The following is a 15,590-nucleotide window of genomic DNA, read 5'->3' on the forward strand; positions in this document are numbered from 1 at the left end:
CAGAGGAATAACAATGTGAGATTATGGAACCCAACTTTAATATTTTGAATTTTAACCTTATAGTGAGTGCACCAACTGGAGTGTTTCCATTCTGAAGTCTGCTCCTCTTTTGAAATTATAATCAGTACTGCTTAAGGCTGCCCCGTACTGGGTTAATGGAATTATAAAAAAACACAAAGATTTTCATCTAACTACCTAATTGCTGTTTTCATTACAAGTGTTCTCTTGCCTTTAAAAAAAACAAAAAACAAAACCTCACAAAATGCTATTGAAATACATAGCCTAGAACATAATTCTAGCCGTTAATTCAAGAAAAACATTATGTTTATAATTACACATAATTTCGCATATCTGCATCTATGAGACATAATCTTACAGACATCTAAATCCATATCATGAGGTCATTCAAGAATTATGGTCCATAGCTGACAGTGAGGTGACCTAAGGGAATTTGACTGAAGATGAGTATGTCTGGTTTATTTTGTTTAGTGTTTTCTTAACACACTAAGCCATTCATGTACTTACCAAATACTTTTTGACCACCTATACGCTTTGAACATAGCAGGAGAAAAGACATACAGTAGCAACAATTGTATTGCTTTTAACACAGTACACATACTTCTCCACAATATAATGTTTTAAAACTATGGCTCAATTTTCGATTTATTAATAGTGTATCTCTGCGCTTACCTGTTGCCCGGTAACCAAAAGGATTGAACCTTCCTTCCCATGTACCACTTGTCTGAAAACGTGATCTAAAATTAACAGTTCACTCCAGCAGTTCTGCAGAAGCTTCATTTGGTCATCAACCTGGTAAAAAAAGGAAACAAATAAGATTATTTGTTCAATATTAATAGGTTAGAGCCTCACAAGTTTCTCTATCTTGTGCATTTTGACACTTATCAAACTGAGATGGGTGCTCTCAGGACATATGTCTCCATTTGTCAGTGTTACTAATTAATTTGCTCTCCAGGTGTCACCACCCTGTCCAATCATTTATTATTGATAATGATTTTAGTTACGGGTTATTTGCAAAAAGTCAGCTCCCTTTGCCAAGAAAGGGACGATGCTGACGTTAGAACAGAGGGAGTAACAGGGTGAACAACAGTGCTATTGTCAGTGCCAGCGTGTTAATTATTACACATTGTAGCTGCTGAAAGAAAGAAGGCATTGAAAGGAGCGTGCACAAAAATGTGGACAAATGTCAAACTGTTCCCCAATTTTCCTCAGAACACTATTTTGTTGTTTCTCTTATCTCTTCTGTGCAACCTCCCTGTAGACATAGAATGATATTCCATCAACAATGTTTATCCTTTTGGCTTCAAAATAGGAACCCCCTCAGAGAAATACTGCTGTAGACTAGATGTTAGACTACTATTAGGTCAAGAATTTAGCTAAATCAGTTGCAAGCAGTGTTTGTTTTGTGCTATGAGCCAGATAATATCAACAGCCAGCTATTGTACATTTTAAAACAAAAGGTTGATTCCCAGTAAAAGTCTCCTATTCCATTAAGATTTGGTAGGCATAAACTCTAGTGCTCACATTCTATTTTGGTGGATGGAACATGCCCACATCATGCAGGAACCATTCAGGGTTGCAAACGACCTTCTTGTAAGTGGTGATAGCTGCCATTACCTGTATGGTGTTGCTCTTATATTAGTAAAGTCCCTCTATGAACAGTCATGTTTAGAGCACAAAAGGCTAAGACAGAGTTCTCACCCCTCCTTTATTTAAGGCACCATGTTTATTCTGCTGTTTCCTTTCACATTTCAATGTTTGGATAATTATTTTGACGGTGGCAGTTGTTTTTATTTTTCACAAAGCCTAAACACGACCACAGAGGATGGCAATAGTGCTGAATCCAAGGCTTATTTGGTCTACACTGAAATGAAAACCAAAACATCTTAACTGTCCACATTAACTGATAGCTGTAATCACAGGAACAACATGGACCAGGATTTACACTGGAGAGTATGACTTATTTTAATTAAAAAAAAATTAGTTAGGTAATGATCACTCCTTTTTTTATCTGCATCCTAAACTGATTTCATCACCATGGAAAAAGGTCTAGAAACTGTCTTTGCGAGCAGGTTTAAGATGTGTCCAAAGTTCACATTGCTGGTTGTTAAATGTTGTAAGTACTGTAATAGAAAAGAGGCTATATGATGAACATTGTAAAATGCATTCTGGATTACACTTGATTACACACCTCCCTGTGGGGGAAAACACAGGCTGTATTCAATATCCAGTGTTGTAATCGTGTGCAAATACTGTAGTTTGTGATTATGCAATAAGCCAAAAATCAAGCAACATTCTTTACTTTACCAACTGTTCTCTTTCATGTAAACTAAACACATATTTTGACTGCATGTGAACCATATATCCACACATTATAATGAATACCCTTGTTTAAAATAATCAATAACCATTGGTAAAATGATCAGCATTGTATTGACTTCTCAAAATAGATACGGATCTCAAAGGAATTAATTTATAGCTGAGACTTTAATGTCAGGGATCTCTTTAGCTATCTGTATATGAACTACTTCTGACTGGGGGAACATGTTTTCTGATCCTAGCACAATTTGGGGCTCTGTTATTCAAGAATCCCTGATGTTGTTAAGTAAACTCTGAGCTGTGCGTTCAGTCTGACTGTTGAACAGGATGGTTCGCTTACCACACTTTTACCCCCGAGAATCCTCTCAGCAAAACCGCTCCACAGCTCCACAGTTGCCTTCCTGAGAGGCCTGAGTGTGGAATGTGTTGGAGGCTCGAAAAAATATTACTAAACATCTTCTCTGAAAAAAAATGTTGCCCCATATATTTATAATGGATTTTTTCTGCTGTAGTCATTGACTGATCAATCACAGAAAACCAGAAAAGATGCATTCTTCCTAGAAACTACTTAATTAATGGAGCTATAATTCCACATGTGAAAAAATACACTGTGGTTTCAAATCAACATCAGTTTAAAAATGTATAAAACAAACATTAACATACAGTGTAGTCTTTCATGTAGACTTGATTTCAGAATGCTCTGTATGTAAGTGTAGTATATTAAGTATGTACATGTATTTATATTAGTGTGATATGTTTCTCAAGTAAGTTCAGAGTAATTTGTTTCTTAACGAGCAGCAGATGAGAGTCTTCTTTCACTTGCTTCAAGTCTAACCCCCTGGATGTGTTACATACTTCAGCTGATGGGCCAAACTGTGACATTTCTCTATGCCTCACCCCAGGGACTTGTAGAGTAAACTTCACTCAAATATTATTTGTATTGCTGATACACAATAACACTCACTTCTTATTTATTAACACACTGTATAAGTCAACACCGCTAGCAATTGCGCACATTTGTAGATAATCTGCTGTGTAATTGGATAAAAGGGCAGTTAAAGTAGAGAGCATTATAACCCCTGTATGTAGTACACTTTGCTGACAGTTACTGGAGTTTCCCTAGTCTGGTCAAAGTGTTTTTAAAATATCTTATATATATATATATATATATATATATATATATATATATATATATATATATATATATATATATATATATATATATATATATATATATAAATTATATAATTTAACGTTTTACAAAATTTTGACAAACGACTTTGCTGTGACCAGTCAATAAGCCCCCCCATAAGCCCCCCCCTCCCAAAATAAACAAATAAATACAAAATTAAATTATTAAAAGTTGTTAGCAGTAAAAGCACAAAATGTGTTGCTCGCATGCCAGTATATATCAGTGAAAGCCTGCACTGGAGGTCCTCATAACTAATGGCACAGGTGTGCACAGCCCTAGATTAGTATATGCAGGCACTGGGACAGGAAGATGCTGTGGTGAATGAAATTCTACTGAACCTATCTCTTAAGGCTTTCCTGATTGGCTCCACAGGGTCAGAAACTATCAATTTCAGTTTACATTGAAGCTGATGGATTGTGGGAGGGCTTGGCTGATGGACTGGTGGATCAATACAACTGAAGCATGCAGACTGAACTGTTCCCACGGTGACCGCATTAACAGACTCCAGAGTGTAACCCTTGACCTGCGCTACAGATTATATTCTATAGAAACCCAGTCTTACCACACTGAAAAGCAAAGGTTTTGGCCTTCTATTAATAAGAAAGCTGCTCCTCTGAGGATACCTGTGTCTGCCAGGTTGAAGTGGTTTCTGATTATCACAAACACTCTATTCATGTACAGTCTAATTAACTCAAAGTCTTTGGTTTACTGCTTTATTTGACAACATGGTTCTTGTTTATCTTAGTGATTAAGGATCCTTCAATTGCTTCCAATTTAGCAATCAAGACACACGGCCTATCAATAAATGTGTGTTCATGACAAATGCTGGTTGATTTAGGTTTCAACAAAACAGGTGTTGAGTCTGTCATGAATTGCATTTGAATAACTGGCACTTATGAAGTTTCATAACAAACACCTGCTAAAAAGTATAAAAAAGGGACATTAGTATCTAAGCAAACTATACAGTTATGTGTTCAAAGTTCAAGGTCTTAAGACATTTTATTAAAAAGCAAGGCCTCTTTTGGGGAATGCTTTGTGAGCCACTTCCGTTATGAACACTAAGCTGAGCTCCTCCCTGCATTTAAACACTCATTCATAAAATATGAACACAAGTGAAGAAACTCCTTTGTCTAAAAAACAAATCTATGAAATGTCTTTAAAATCCCAAAACCTTGAGGGTGAATGCCCTTTCTTTGGTGTTTCATTCTGTTACCACTGTTAATGGGGCACATGGAACCCCTATAAACTAAATCAGCATTGCAATGAATCTATCTGACATGAATAATAAAGGCTATGTCTGAGATGGGTGCAAATGCTAGTGTGAGAAAAACGAATAGATTTCCCTTGGTTTCTTCCAGTGGGAAAACTTAAGCCTAACATCAGCTAAAACCATAAGAGCTTTTGAGATAAGTATTGTAGTGCCTTAGTTATGTGTTCATAATAATTTTAAAATGACCTATAAGCCTCCAACAAGTAATTCCATGGCTTACATCTAAGAAGCTATCAACTAATTACCCAAAACAGACCCAGACAAATCAATTATTCAGATGAACATTAGGCTCCTAATATACATACAGGCATGGGAGAAATATTTCCCTAAAGTAACCTGCTACAGATATACAGTGAGAAAATAATGCATTGCAAATTTTAAATGCGGTCTAACTGAAGACATGGAGTATTGATCTTTAGCAATGTGCACTCGTGAATCTGTAAGAAACTGTTCTACATTACCGACCCTGTCACGAGACATGTTTTATTGAGTGCATTGTTTACATTTATGATGTAGGAATGAATGCTTTCTTTATAACAAAGTGTGTATATGTATGTGCTCTTTGGAGTGTTTATTTCATCTTTTTTTTTCTACTAATACATTACCAGAGAGGCTGTACCGCTATAACTGATAAACTCACAATGGCAATGATACGCTGTAGATTACAATACTATTTTTTTAAATTATTTTTCATGTTATTATATAAAAAACAATTCACTTAAACACCTTACTGCATATGCATGTGTGTGTGTGTGTGTGTGTGTGTGTGTGTGTGTGTGTGTGTGTGTGTGTGTGTGTGTATATATATATAGTACTTTCTCCCTTCCCCATAATAATTCTCATTAATATTTCAGTGTTCACATTCAATAAAATACAGTAAGCCTCCTTCTACTTTCTATCAATCACATCTTTAGCTTTGAACTAGTATAACCCATCAGACATAATGCCACAATTAATATGTAACCCTACTGCTGATTTACAAAAAATGTGTTCACTTAATCACCCACAATATAGTGTGGCAATTTTATACATCCCTGTGATCCCTGTGGTTCATGTCTCTTGGGATATCTCCATTGGGCTTTCTGGTCTGTTGATTCAATTTTAAAATGTTTATAGTGTTGACTGGACATTTAGAAGAAAATACATTTTCATGTCTTATGGTTTATTTTCTTTCTTTGAAAACAATTATCACTGAAATGGGATGCCAGTCCATTACTGGCCAATTTAGAGTGACCAATCAACCTGAACAGCATGCCTTTGGACTGTGGGAGGAAACTGGAATATGTGGAGAAAACCCATGCAAACTCCACACAGGCAGACCCCCTAGGCTGGATTTGAACCTAGGACCCTGGTGCTGTAAGACGGCAGTGCTAACCACTATGTTACTGTGCTGCCCCTAAATTTGCCAAATACTCTATAAATATTTCATTTAGCTCACATTGCATGTTCCCTGGTTTGCTTGTCTTGTTATCTATTGTCTTTTGACTTTTTCCTGCGGCACTGCTCTTAAAATAGTCAGCAGTAAATAGATGGCAGAAATAGATGTGAACAGACACCTGCTGACAGCTAATGACAAACTCCTCTGACAAGCCACTGACCCCTGGCAGGCTGGTGAAGATTTAATTAAACACAGATAATTAAGTCTGTAGAAATGAGAGTAATTACACTTTTCAATAGGCTAATTACACAATAATGGGTGATCAATGTGGTGGCTACAGTACCTTAATGTATGTGTGGTTTAACAGAATGGAAACTTCAGTTGACACACTGCTGAAATGGACACCCAAAACAGCTTCTGCCTATTTAGTCATAAAAAAAAGTGTTTAGGTCAACTGGACCTAATTAATCGAATGCTTATTTATATTTGCATTTTCTTGTAATAATAACGGCAAGAAAAAATAATATCGTACACTGGTTACACAGAAATATTTAAGTATAGCTTAAAAAAAAGGGTCACAATGTGCTTTAAAATACTAAAACACTTTTTAAATCAATTGATTAAAAAACGTTTTGGAACTTGTTAATGTAAGTACATGGAAGGTGTATGGATTACAAAGCTTGTCTGCCTTTTTCTTTGACTCCTGCTCTCAGAACAAACCTGAGAGCACTAAAGGCACCATCAATGGCACTTTTCTAAGGCCAGTTTATAATAAGCAGCCAATAAAAAGGCTTTCAGACCCTAATCATTATTTAATACAGAATGATCTGACATGTGCGATGTTTCCAGTAAAAATGGGATTGTTGATAAATGCAGCATCAATACTGTCTGAAAAGCTTTGAATTGAGCATCAGAAAAGAAAAGACTGATCTCTTCAGGAGTGAATGTTTGCAAGAGGATCTTGTGCTCTTCAGAACCAGTAAAAACACTTATTCCCTCTGGACAGCCCTGGTGAACACTAGGATGTGTGTCTCTTTGCTAGGATGAGTCTATCAGCTCTCCGCCAGGAACTTGTAGTTCATGACAGCCTTTTATCCCTCATCAAAGCAACAAGTGGATGAACAGACTCTCCTGCCTGCTAACACTCCTCCTTCATGTCTCTCTGTAGGATTTTAGCCCCTAAATCTTTCCTTTTAACAAGTGCACACATTTCCTTCCTCCTGCCATTTGAATCTATGAGGCACAGAGCAAGGCTCTCTCCCTCTTCTGTACTGTCAAAGCCTCACTTCATTAGTGGGGTACTGCATGGCAGCAATTGTAACTAAAGTCAGGGTACCCTGTGTTGTGTACACTGTCGTGTTATGTAAACATGCTTGATCTTATGAGAGGGTTGACTGGCCACCCTAATTCAATCTACGCAACTTTTTACCCTTCAAAACTGCTGCAAAAGGGGTATCTCAAATAATAACACCATGATTCAAGTAGTCTCAATCCTCTTTAAATGGATGTACTTAGTTAAATAACAGGTATTTTATTAATATGAATATCACCATGCTGAGTTGGCTTTTTCATTAGGGCACATAAAATCCTGAAATACAGAACCCTTTCTACCCTTTGTGACAGAAACACAAATTACCAAATTATTTATGAATGAACAGAGGCCTCCTGGACCTCACTCCTGCTGTATCACCTCCTGATCAAACAGATATTGTTACCACGGAAATAGCAACACCGAAACAATCTAGCAGCCTGCCAAGCGGCCTGCCTAAAGCCCATTGCTGAGGCTGCATGTGTGAGAGGTTAAAGACAGCTCAACAGAACAAAATATGCAAGGGAGCAGGCCTTACAAAAATTCACACGCCATCTCCAATTGTAGAGGCTGGGAAGGGGGAGATCATCTATCAGTGGACAAATGTGGGGACTAGAATGCTGCTCCTCAAATGAAATAATATATCTCTGGAAGCCTGTGCCCGCAGTACGCCCGAAGCCCATATATCAAACCTGAGCGTCTGGTGGATGCGCTCCAGAGCTATTAACCTTCCACCTGTTTCCCCTTGTCCTTCACGAGGAGCCCCTGCCCTTGATGCTGCTCCCTTCCCCTGTTCATCGTCTTTCCTGGTGTTAATGTAAAGCAGAGAGCCTGTAGAATAATTCAAATGCAATGGACCAGGGACGTGGTTACAAATCTCTGCCAAAGCCGCAGTGATTCACAGGCAGTTTGTCAGACGTGTGCTGGGTGACCTCACTGACAACACTCTGGGTATATATTGTCTAGAAGTACAGAGATCAGACCTAACACCCCTTATTAACGTCCTCTTGAATGAATATATAGAATAATTGACCTGCTCTGGAATCAAATTAATACAGTAAAGATACCAGTATTTTAAAATTACATAATCATATATTGGATTTAAAAGAAAATGTGTAACTGTCATTTTCAGTTACAGATCACTTTGGGTATATTAAACTAACAAATCAAGAAAAAAGGCAACTGACTACAGTTTTAGCTATAAATGTCTACTACAAAGAAGTAAACGTACATATAACGCATGTATAAATAAATTAATGCTTCATTTTACCATTATACCATTATCTGACTCTGATTTACTAAATATAGATTGTCGTTTTGTTCCTAGACCATCCTTGTAAATCTACTGCCAAAGTATTACCAAAATATGCAATAAAAAAAGTGCAGTTTTTAAAATGTTGTCTTAGGAAATCCAGTTTTTATTGTGTTCTTGACCATGGAATGTTACATATGCTATAGTTTTATAGGGCACACTGTGAGATAAGAGGTAAGTCTAACCGCTGCTACCTCAAAACCCCCTAAGGTCTTTAATACATTGCTAGTTTTTCCTGCAGCTGTTTTTTCCATAACGTTCTGCCTCTCTGCTGGGTGCAGGACTAGAAACAAGGCCTAATACAGTCCTCCTAACTTAATGGCTAGTCTGGTATTGTCATTTCAGGCTACTCTTTTTTATAATTCAAAAAAGTCCCCCAATGGTTATGAAATGGTGAAAATAAATACTATAGCTGTACAGCAAGTGTCAAAGCCTTGCATGATTGCAGAGATGAGTTTTATCAGGTCTTAGGACTGAATATAAGCTAGCTAGTTCTTCTTTTTTTATTAAACAGTTATGCCAACCTTCAGGTGGATAGTCTACAGAAAAAATAGATTTAAAATAAAAAAAAAATTCAACACAAATAATTGTTTTTGAAATATTACGTATACCAGTGCTCAATCTGTCCATTTCAAATAATACCTGTATAACAAATCATTACTACACAATGTACTGTGTTATAAACAAAGTATACAAATGTGCTTACACGATAATGTATTATAATATATATATATATATATATATATTATATATTATATATATATATATATATATATATATATATATATATATATATATATATATATTGGTCTAGATGTCTATTGGTCTAGATGATTGTGTGAAATGGCTGAGGAAAACCTTGGCTTCTACATCCTATCTTGTAAACAATCAGCCATTGCCACAATGCTGAGGTGATCTCTCTCTGGGCATGAATCACTCCCTGCATTCTTTTAAATCTGTGAACAATTACAGATGGGAAAAGTGCCACACTGTATCGACAGTGACAACAAATGGTATTGTCCCGTGAACATCTGTTTCCGACTCCCACGCTGTGCACTGCAGACGATGGCAGCATTTTCAAAGAACTGGGAAAGGCAACTAGGAGTTTTAGTAAAACTTTTGATATGTTAAGTTAAGACCATTAAAGGCCAATGCACGTCTAGAATATCAAAATAGATAGTCACACACACTGTCAAAGTTAATGTTATTTGTGGTATACAAATATTTAAAAAAACGTAATTTAAATTTTAAACTACATATTTTTATTGAATGTTTACACTATTTGGTTTCTTGCTCAAAATAAATATATTTCTTTAGAATTTATTTATTTTGATAGTAGGCCTTCAATCTAAAAACATACTATTATATTGCAAGGCAAAAGAAAATACATACAGTATATTCTGTCTTTTCACCAAAAAAATCAGTGTTTTTAAAACCGATAATGGTCCATGTTATTTTTTTTAAATGATATTGACAAAGCATAAACTCAGAAAATACATGCCAAGAAACAAACACTTCAGTTATATTAAAATACACCGAATGAATACAAATTACACATGTATAGTCCCTTATCCAAAAGAAGGAATGTTTTTTTAGAAAGCATCTTTTAAAGCAGCACGCCACTTTACATCTCTTTGTATTATGTTCCATGGAAAACAATAGGGGATCCTCTTTACAGATCCCATAATACCAAAATATTTATGACTTCTATAACTAGTCTGAACTGATGGAAACAAAATCTTTAAACACTTTTGCCAGATGCTTTTTCTCCCATTTCTATTTGCAGCAAACTCCTTTTGTTCATATGTGGCTAATAATAGCAGAATAGCACTATATGTATTTATAGCTGCTTAGCAGTTCAGGCTTTCAGAACTTTTTATTCACTTATATTTCCTGTGATTATACTAACCTAACCTAATTTCTTTATTACACGCAGGAGTACTTGATCCAGGGTTTAGTTTAGATACAAACAAAGTCCTGTGGCAGTTTCTCTATAGGTGTGTCCTCAGTAAGTGTTTGATATGCAGTATACAGTATCCTTATTTATTGTGAACCCAAAATTGTTCCAAAATGGTCTTGTATTTGTACAGTATGCCTCTGTTGCTCAATGCTTAACCATGCCCTGTGTGCCCTCACAGAAATCAATCAGAATTGGACAAAAGCTTGTATAATATAACATTGATATTTTCTGTAAGCTTGTTGTCATCTCATTTATGGAATGATGACAGCTCTTTGGTGTTGAAGTTACTGAACAAAGTACACATTTTAACCTTATTTCAATGAAAAGTGGTATAATGTAAAATGAACTCAAATGAAACCACTTGATTTAGCTGGTCAGTTAATTAATGGCTATTAAAATTTGTACATTTAAATGAGTGTTCTTCACTTGCAAATTTAAAGTGGTCCCCAGAACTCAAGTCATTGGTTTCTGGTGATCTAATGACACTTCTCAAAGCTATATCTGCTGTTGGCCATATTCACTATGTACAATCTCTGATGATATAACACACGACTAACATTTTGAATTTTCAACATCACAGCAAAGGACAAGTTATCATCAGTTTCAAGTTTACAGGTTGTTTCTGTATTCTTATCAAAGGCCAACTATTTTGGTTGCAAATGTATAGGTTCCTAGCCAATACTGTATTATTTGAAGCCCTACTTAATTTAGTGGAATTGCCCAATGCTGTTCCAATTCATTACCCAGTCTATCACCAATTACCACTGCCTAAACTCAAAGATTTTTCAATAAACAGCTTAACAGTGGCTGTAGAAGCACCTATTATTTTTAGACCTATGTTTTTAAAATGATTCAGTGCATTTACTAAGCAAAAGTGGCTCAAATTACACTGCCATCTGAACATTTTATATAGCTCTGTGTTGGTTAGCTTACAAACCAAAACAAATTAGTGGTTGTTCAAAGATTAAAAAAAAAAAAAAAAAAAAAAAAAAAAAAAACATTATCAGAACTAAAAACAAAAAAGAAATGTTAATATACATACAAATGCAGTAGGGCTTCACAGTGAAGAGCTTTTAGAAATACATTTATTGCAACCTTAGCTCATTACTGAGATATAATCGTGCTTTATTATTTACTAGTTGGAGTGGGATTGGGCTTCACATGCAAGCACAAGCAATAAAGAATCACATAATGGGAAGTAGTTGATAAAACACCCATTCGATCTAACTGTTGTTATTTAGTATCCTTCCTAAGTGTAACGAAAATACTATTGAAAAGGTGTCATTTTGTTAATATGTCCGTTTGGTAATGATAAGAGAAACTTTCTTTTGTAGGATGAGAATAGAATACGGCAGTGGTCAACAACAGTAAAAACAATGAAAAAAGAACACTGACAGACTTCTTCCACATTAAGAGGACAATGGCCAGCTTGCAAGAGTAAAAATACAGTACTTTGCTGCCCCATGTAACAATGTTCTGCCCCATGAGACTGGGAAATCTCCACAATCTGAATAGTGCTACAAAATAACTATACCTTTGTTTGTTATTAGTGGGAATCCTGTGCATACTATGTGATACAGCTTTGCCAATTACAATATTAATACATCAGAACTGCCTAAATACATTGCCTATGAATATGATATATAATAACTATTCCTTCTGTTTAGCACAATGAAGGCCATCAATCCCCACCTCCCCCATATCTTTTTTAATGTATATTGAAATATAATAGGTAAGGTCATTTATGTTAATTGCACTTTTACAATAATACAACCATATCATACTAATTTTCCAAGAGTTAAATGTAAATGTTAGCTACAGTATTTTTGGTAAGCGTCATAACAAACATGAAGTCATAAACATGAGATTGTCCATTAAACATATCTTTAACATACTGTAGAAACACATTTCAAAACTGTTTTATTTGGTAAAGATAAAAATGATTTGCTCTGCCAGTCGTGTCTTTGGTTGAGCCTTTTAAGATATATTTTACACTTCCTCAAAAAAAAAAAAAAAAAAAAATGAAAACAAAAATGCCAATTTTTCGGGCTATTTTCATTGTTGTATGATGTATGTTGTATGATGTTGTATGATGTCAAATGTCATCACATTATTTGAATGAAAGGAATCTGAATTTTAACATATACTTTATGTCTGACTGTTCGAAACATTCTTTTTAATTTCCACTCCTCATTCTCGCAATTTGGCAGTTTTATCTCAAACTAAAATCTTCTCCACTCCTGCTATCACTTAGTAAGGAAGCATGTTTGCTTGTCTTAAACAACTACAAATAGCTTCCTTTCATCATATCTGTTGGTTACATTTCCTATTTGATAACTGTACCAACACAATCCTAATCGTGCACTTCTTTCAAGTAAACCACTTGGATTTGATTAGTTAGCCCAAATACTCTAATATGTTTTCAGCACCTCTAGGAACACTTTTGTGATGAGGAGCTTGAGGCTGCAGGACAAACTTTCAACACATTGCCTGTACGTTTCAATGACCTATATTCTAGTATGTTACAAAACCTAAATAAAACAGCAGTTGAATTTAGAGCAAAAAAAGGCCCACAAGGCAAATTTTCTTCAAACGAGAGCTGACTTGTAACCATGCCAAGAAATACAAACTTCATAGTGTAGATTAGTAAAGATAAATGCTGACAAAGAGCTCATTGAAATACTGGTAAAAACTGATAACATCTTAAATCGGACACTATCACAAGTATTATAATATGTTTTACAATATGGCACCCCATAGCTTAGCAGTGTCAAACTAAATCCACAGAGACTCTGTACAACTGCAGTTACAGATTTGATTAGAAAGTTACAGAGCAGAACTATTAAAAAATACTATACTCAGTGTCACTGAAGGGTGAAAGCAATTTTAGGGTTCTCCTTTTCTGCAAAGCTGCCTGTATATGCAGCTGTACATAATTTCCTCTTCTAGATATTACTAAAATATGTTGCCACATTACAGTAAAATGTTTGTTTTTTTTTCCCCAAAAAACCTTTAACAAGCACGTACCTTGAGCTCTCTGAAGAAGATGCTGCTCCTGGCCCATTCAACAATGGAAAACAAGGTCTGGTCAGCCATTTTACACATAAGGCCAAAGGTGTTGAGCTTCTCGTGCTTGCCCCTGCTGGACTGTTCATGCTGCAGGTAAGCAAGGATCTTAGCCTGGACTTGGGGCTCATCTGGCTCACATTTCAAAAGTTCCACTATGAGATGTGGGAAACTAGGTGGGGAGCTAGTCTGGAACGTGTCCATGTAAGAGTAGCCCATGAGAGACTCAGGAGAGCTAGTGTAAGGGTCTGGGTACTCAGATTTGATGGTGCGGCTCTGAAAGTGACTGTAACCTTGGTAACTTTGGAGACTTGCATGTGGCGGCATTGCCATACTAATTGGAGACGTCACAAAGGGGCTTCGATCATAGTCTGTTGGGGGCAAGGCAGTGTGGCTTAGAGGCAGGCCCTTGGAGGCAGAATGAATGTTCTGGATAGCCGAAGATATTGTAAGGTCTGTTGGCACAGTCTGTATCACATGAGACATGGCTTCGATTTTAAGTCCGTTCGCTCTGATTAGGGCTTTCTTCTGCTGCTTCAGCGCCCTGTCTCGCTTGTACATTGGACCAAACTTGTTTCGACCTCCTCGCATTCGATCAGCCCGCACAGCTGTCAGAGAAAAAAGCAAAAAAAAAAAATTAAAAAATGCTTAGAATCTAAAGATATGTCAACAAAAAGATTTAAGGAAATCTGAATAAAAAAGAGTAACACACAATTTGAAATAATTTATAAAAATATTTAATTTATTTTTAAAGTAAGGCTGATAAACGATACGCAATGAGCAGAGCCGGTCAGAGAGATTATGTTTTGATTTTTCTGTGTTAGGCATGCATGTTAATTATTCATGCTTAATTATTTCTCTTTCATGCTGGAAGTGGTGTGTATAAATTCTCGCACACACTTGGCACGTGGAAGGAGAAGTTACAGCACACTATTTCCCCTGTGAAAAAGAGGACTGATTTGGCTGCCCAGTGATACTGTTATGGCTTGTAATATCTCTGGAATTAAAAATAATTAAAACAAATTCAGCACAACGGCTGCCTTGGGAATAATTTTAATGGTCTCTGTCATAGCAGTGCCTATCACCACTGTATAGATCTAAGGGGCCAACAAGAAATTCTTACAGAGTCCTTCTCGGCTAATGGTGACTACACAAAAAAAGGAACCTTTGACAGCTCTGTGACATGTAGACTGCTGAGCATTCTGCTGGAGGTTAAGTTTGGAGCTTTGTATCTTAGAGATTAGAGCACCATTAAAAATGTATCACAAAAACCCTGTGTATCCATTATACATTATTGTAAAGACTTTAACTATTAATGATTCCAGCCAGCAAGGTAATTCATGGGCTGAAAACTAATAGTTAGCCCTTCTGGGAAAACACAATTAGATCTGACTCTGTGAGTCAGATCATGAATGCATGTTTTGGTTACGTTTTTATTTTTTTTTGGTCTAATTAAACAAGGTTATTTACATGCAAGTCGTACAGATTTGTCTGCAGCTAAAAATGAATCTGTCTTTCATATCTCTCCCTGTTTACTCCGCTTTTTTCAAATACATCATTGCCACGAGAACTTCTCAACTAATAAAACTGGCATACTAAATAGAGATGGACACTAAATTTAGTTACGTTAAATGTTTATGCCACAAACATCACTAAATGGTCCTATATTAACATAGCATATTTATGGTTCACAAGACTATGGATTGTTAATGAAAATGTAATATACTGCACCTACAGAACACACTGCAAATATGCATGTGCATATT

At 36.0% G+C, this 15,590-nt stretch overlaps 1 protein-coding gene across 2 annotated transcripts in view; it reads right to left on the minus strand.

The window, feature by feature from the left end:
• LOC121327386 (nuclear receptor subfamily 5 group A member 2-like) overlaps window positions 1–15,590 on the minus strand; it is a 54,251-nt gene that overhangs the window by 27,055 nt on the left and 11,606 nt on the right. For both annotated transcript variants that reach the window (XM_041271401.1, XM_041271402.1), the window contains exons 5-6: window positions 13,786–14,432; window positions 691–810 (exon numbers count right to left, since the gene is read on the minus strand). In XM_041271401.1, coding sequence (XP_041127335.1) covers window positions 691–810; window positions 13,786–14,432 — 767 coding nt within the window. The remainder of the gene's footprint in view (window positions 1–690; window positions 811–13,785; window positions 14,433–15,590) is intronic.

Source organism: Polyodon spathula, chromosome 14 (assembly GCF_017654505.1).
Source record: "Polyodon spathula isolate WHYD16114869_AA chromosome 14, ASM1765450v1, whole genome shotgun sequence".
Lineage (NCBI taxonomy): Eukaryota > Metazoa > Chordata > Actinopteri > Acipenseriformes > Polyodontidae > Polyodon > Polyodon spathula.